The sequence below is a fragment of the Neophocaena asiaeorientalis genome, unplaced genomic scaffold (assembly GCF_003031525.2).
Source record: "Neophocaena asiaeorientalis asiaeorientalis breed wild unplaced genomic scaffold, Neophocaena_asiaeorientalis_V1.1 scaffold30, whole genome shotgun sequence".
In the NCBI taxonomy this organism is placed as follows: Eukaryota; Metazoa; Chordata; class Mammalia; order Artiodactyla; family Phocoenidae; genus Neophocaena; species Neophocaena asiaeorientalis.
In genome coordinates, this window is record NW_020174923.1 from 7,427,336 (window position 1) to 7,432,903 (window position 5,568).

The window sequence follows — 5,568 nt, forward strand, 5'->3', positions numbered from 1 at the left end:
CCATTGGTCCGCGTTGTGACAGCGACAGGAGCAGCCTCCCCCATCTGCCCCAGGCCCGGGGAGTTGGGGCCCTTGGCTGTCAAGGAAACCGTGTTGAGAACACAGAGCCCCAGGAGCCAGCAGGCCCCGCCCGGAAAAACAACATCCTGGCTTCTGGGGCACCAGCAGGCTCTGTGGGAGGGGTTATTTTTAGCTGGTGAGGCAGCCAGGGCAGGACTTGTATGGCCTTGCCGTCTGGCTGCATAACTCACCCATTGTCCCACCCGACCTTGGGCTCTCTGCCTGCCTCTGCTCTCCAGGCATGGCCCTCCCTGGGGTGCACCTGAGTCACAGACAACCCCAGGAGGAGGGGGCTGGCCTGGGAACACACTCACCTCGTAGCCTCAGGGAGCAAGCCTTCGCCTTGAAAGCAGAACGCGGGCATCCCAAGCTAGGATGGGGGTTCTAGAGCAGCAGGGGAACTGGGCCTTCTTGGGAGAGAGATGGAGGTTCTGGGGGGCCCAGGGCCCAGGGTCTCCCCCGCATGGAGGCAAAGCACCGTTCCAGCCGCACAGCTGGTGTGATGGGAGGCAGCTTCCAAAGGAGGACACAGGTCATTTTAGCGTAGATGTTCTCCGCTCCAGCCGCACCCGGGGGTCAGTTCAACCACATCTCTCATGGGCTGAGAAGGTATGTGTATGAAAGAAGCTCTAGGTCTCAAACTTTCTTGCCCATGCCCAGGAGTTATGCCCTGCTCTTGGGGGATGTGATGTCTGTATTTAAGCCTGGGCACAAACACCATTAGGCAGGTCCAGAACTAGGCTGTGGCATCAAGGATGAAAATAGTGGATGGGAGGGCAGCCAGAATGACTGTGCGGCTGGACCCCTCCGGGAGAAGCCACCTCTACCTCTCCCTGTCCAGAACCAGGAAGCAGGTGTGCCCCAAAGGGTAGGCACCCCGTTTCAGCCTCCTCTTCCTGGGCCAGGGTTCTCCCTCCCAATAGGAATCTGGGACTAGGGGCTTGTTCCCTTGTCCTGCCTTTCAAGACCTGCTCTTGAAAGATGAGAAGTATTGGGAATCCTTGGTGGGTGGAGAGAAGGGTAGAAAAGGGAGTCATTCGTTCGACAAATGTTTATTGAGCACCTACTATGTGCCAGGCACTGTCCCAAGAACCTGGGAGAGGAGGGGTCGGGGTAACCCTTCTCCCAGAAACAAGGCCTGCAGGAGGACAGGGTCTGGGGAGCCTCCTCCCTGAGAGGTGGAAGGCCTTGTATGTGGAAGGTGGAGGCCTCTAGAAATGAGAAGCCTGGGGAATGTTTGGGACTCCAAGGCTGGTGTCTTCCCTGGGGCAAAGCAGGGGTGCAGAGAAGCAAGCTTCCCAGGAGCTGGGACAGCAGCGGGAGGAGGCCCCGTGCCCCCTGCATCACCTCCTCTTCAGCACGGATATGCAGGACTTCTTGAGGGGCCCGATCTGCAGATGGGCATCCACGCTCTCCAGGAAGAAGGCGGGCTTGAGCCTGTGTGTGAAGAGCCCCGCAAAGTGGCTGTCCAGGCGGCTCTGGAAGGGGTCAACCGGGGAGGCTGGGGTGCCACTCCGGCGGGCCCGGGAGGTCTTCAGTCTCCGCAGAAGGCTCATCTTGCCATCCCGCACGGCATAGAAGGCCAGGGTTCGGTCAGCATATTCCAGGCAGATCCCGATGGTGGGCGAGAAGGGGTGGGGCAGGAGCAACTCCAGCCCGTGGAACCAGACGGAGAAGCTGCGTCCGTTCCACTGCAGGCAGCAGGAGTGAGCATTGCGTCCAAGCCGGCCCCGGTCGTAGGGCTCTTGCGGGGAGAAGTCTTCAGCCATGACTCCCACGCTGACCCAGCCCTCAATGATCTCCACCTCCCAGTAGTAGGTGCCCCGGTCCAGGGCGCCCTCGCCCAGCACCTGCTCGCAGTGGGTGAAGCGGGTGGGCGACTCTGGGTAGTTGATGGGACACAGCACCCTCTTCACACCCTTGGTTCCAAACAGCTGCAGGAACTTGTCTGCCGTGTCGCTGTCCAGGTCCACGATGTACGCAACTGCTCCCACAGAACAGAGAGAGATGCAGGGCTCAGGTCCAAGGTCAGGTGGGACAGTCCCTCCCCTAGGGGCCCACCTCCCCAAACACAGCCTCTCCCCTCCTCTGCAACTGGCCCTCTGCAAGCAGGCCACCCTGGGGAGCACCCCACGAGCTAACCTAGTTCACTGCATGAATGAGGGACAGGAATCGAAGACCTCATGCGCCAGGGCCCAGCCCAGAAGCCTTGGGAGGGCCCCTTATGAGCAGTGGGGCGAGCCCAGGTGTCGACTTACACTTGAGGAAGTAATCCCTGGGAGCCTCACTCTCCAGGCTGTTGGTGCTTTCGGGGTCTTGGGACTCAGCATCCGCTGCAGAAGAAGAGACAGTGCAGAGGGGGTCTCCCCAGCTGCCCGTGGCTGGGCCGCTGTGCAAGGTGACCGCCCCCCACCGAACCTATGACTGAACTTCTCCTCCTCCCCCTTCCTCCCAGCACCTCAGGCCACCTGGGGACAGGCACACCCCCAAATATGGTACACTGTGTTCACACACATGCCTGGTCCTCGGGCTCTGCCCCCGCTCCACTTCCTCCCTGGGCCTCAGCCCTTCTGAAGCTAGAGGGTGGTCTAGGAGAGGCCTGCTCTGCCCCCTGGGCTGTGGCCAAAGGGGCTGACTTGTGCTTACAGGGTGGTGGCTCCAGCCATTGGCAGGATTTTGGGTCCCACCCTGAGCCTGGCAGTTTCCATCCTCCACTCCTGAATGGGCACCAGGCCTGGGGGCCCATGCGGGGAGTCTGGGGAAGGATGAGTCACTTGCGGGGGGCACCCACCTTCCGTGCCCGGCTTCTGCAGCTCATCCTCGTCGCTGCCCAGCCCCTGCAGCTGCTCCCACTGGCTGGTGCAGGCTGAAGCCAGGCCATCTCGTACCACCTGCACGGCCTGGGATGACTTGGTGAAGCTGAGCTCCCTTGGGGGCCCGGGCCCAGGGCCGCACCCCTCCTCCAGGGCCAGCCTGAGCTCCAGGAGCTCCTGTACCAGACAAACGCCCCTTAAGGCCCTGCTGGCCACAGCTCCTCCTGGCCGGGGTGACACGGCGCCACCAGGGGGCTGGCACAGCCCTGAAGCCCAGGCACCCGCTGCCTTCTCCCTCCGCCTCCCACCTACCCCCTTCCATGTCCTCTCTGGCCTGCAGAGCTGCCCTCACCTGCAGGAAGCTGACCGAGTCGGCTTCAGGGACCTGACCGAGGTTGCGGCGGGCCTGGCTGAGCCGGCTACGCTGTCCCTCCTGCCGCTGCAGGTCGCCCTGGGAGCGGCCCAGCATTGTCGCCTCCCCCTCGTCGATGAAGGACAGCACCTCTGCCTGAAACCCCTGCAGGACGGCTGCAGCCTCGGCAAACAGCCGGCTCACCCTTTCCCGCTCTGCCACGGCTGCACTCTGCACAGGAGGACAGAGGTGGCGGTGATGAAGGCAAAGAACATCACTTCCCATACCCCACTTTCCCCCCTGTCCTCTTGGGGGGACAGAAGCACCAGCCCCAGCTGCCCTGGATCTATGTCAGGTCAGGGGAGACACTTGTGCTCACTGGAGCCGGGCAATGCCTTGAGCGTGGGCTTCTTTAGAGTGGACGGTACCATGCTGAAAGCTCACACTGCCAGGAGGATACAGCAGGAGTGAACGGGGGCGGGGGTTAGGATGGGATCGGACCTTGATGAGGGCCACCGTGCGCCGGGACTGTGCGATGCCCGCGCCCAGCTCATCCATGCGGTCCTCCACAGCGCTCAGGACTTTGGGCTGCTCGGCCTGTGAATGACACCCTTGAGTATGGGGTCTGGCAGAGGTCACAACCCTGCACTGGGGTCCCAGGTCTCACCAAGCGGGGAGGAGAGGGGTGACCTGGGAGGGAGTGGTATCTGGGTATAGGTGGGACTGGGAGTGGCCATGATATGCCAGAGGTGCCTCAAGCCCAGGCTGGTGCCATTCCCGAATGCCCAGGGAGAGGGCAGGCTGGCCAGCTGTGGGTTGTCTGCCTCCCCCCTTTGACTGGTGTGCAAGTAGAGGGCCATCTATGGTCCTCAGTGTTGCTCACATTCATTTGAGAACTTCCTTCAGTGGGGAAGAGGCAGAGAAAGAGAGTGAGGAGGGGGCCCTGCACAAGATGGCATTCAGCTGTCCCGGGCATCATTGTCCCCAAAGAGTCTGTGCCCCCAGCCCAGGCCTGAAAAATAGGGATTCCGGGCAAATCCCCTGGGTCTTATGAGTCACCACTCCAGACAGGAGAGACGGAAAATCCCAAAGCAGAGGCGCCAAGACCGGGCTGGGGGCCAAAGGAAACTGGGGGCGGAGGTAACCGGCCAGGCAGCGTGCACATGCTCCCGCCACGGCCCCCGGAACAGCTGGACAGAGCGGTCTGTGTGCTCGGACCACCCTCTTCAGCGCTCCTTTCGCCTGCCACACCCATCCAAACCCTCAGCCCAGGCAAACGGGGATCTGCAGGAGCTCGGCCCGCGCAGCAGCTGCGCGGCGGAAATCAGCCGCCTGGGACCACGTGGGCCTAACCCGGCTCCCGGCTGTTTAAACCCCCAAGGGCCCCGCTCCAGCCTCAGGCCCCCAGCCCGCCCATCTTTTTCGAGTTCTCACTGGGTCCCTCCAACCCCCATTCTCGTCCCGAGCGCAATGTCCCAGAGCGAGAGGAGACCGTCAGGGCTGGAAGGGACCGCAAAAATCCTCAGGTTAGAGGAGGGAATTAAGGATGGGGGTGAGGGGTCCCCGGCCCTCGGCCGCCACGCGAGGCCCGTCGCCCGCCCGCCCTCCGCGCCCTCGCCCCACCTCCTGGAGCGCGCGCTCCTGCTCCAGCGACACGAGTTCGTGGCCCCGGTGCTCCTGGGCGGCACAGGCCTCACACAGGCACACTCGCTCCGCGCGGCAGTAGCGCTCGAGCGGCCGCAGGTGGCGCGGGCACAGGCTCTCCTCCAGCCGGCGCAGCGGCGGCACCAGGCGGTGTCCGCGCAGCGCGGGGCTGCGCTCAGGCGGAGCTGCAGCAGCTCAGACAGCGTGTGGTTCTTGCGGAGCTGCAGGCCGTCGGGGAAGGGCTCCTGGCACAGCGGGCAGCGGGCCGTGCCTCCCGGCCCGCCGGCGCCACCCGCGCCGCGGTGCGGCCAAAGCGCGCCCAGGCAGGCGAGGCAGAAGTTGTGGCCGCAGGGCAGCGTCACTGGCTCCCGGAGCGACTCCAGGCAGATGGGGCAGCTGAAGGGGCCGCTGCCGTCCATGGTTCCTCGGTCGCGGGGCACCGCCTGCGCTGCTCCCGTCTGGGAGGGACCCGGACTGTTCGCGATGCGGCGCCGCCCCTGGGACCGAGGCCAAGGATCCGGCCCCCGCCCGCCGCCCGGCTCGGACCGCCCCCCAGCGCCACAGGCCCGCCCGCCGGCCCTGACACCCAGCCCCATCCCTGACAGCGCGGAGTGGCCTCTGGGCCCCGTCTGACCCCTAGGGGCTCCTGGACGAAAGGGCTGTGAGAGAGAGAGGGCAGAGAGCTGGGAAGGCAATGCG

The 5,568-nt window shown here is 64.2% G+C and overlaps 1 protein-coding gene across 1 annotated transcript; it reads right to left on the minus strand.

The window, feature by feature from the left end:
• Positions 1 to 1,096: 1,096 nt before the first annotated feature.
• On the minus strand, positions 1,097 to 4,659 carry TRIM47 (tripartite motif containing 47). The gene is made up of 5 exons (XM_024760536.1): positions 3,727 to 4,659; positions 3,226 to 3,456; positions 2,852 to 3,050; positions 2,319 to 2,393; positions 1,097 to 2,044 (listed from the first exon to the last, which is right to left on the minus strand). Exons 1-5 carry the CDS (start codon positions 3,781 to 3,783, stop codon positions 1,404 to 1,406), a joined length of 1,203 nt encoding a protein of 400 aa, XP_024616304.1. The 5' UTR covers positions 3,784 to 4,659; the 3' UTR covers positions 1,097 to 1,403.
• Positions 4,660 to 5,568: the final 909 nt, after the last annotated feature.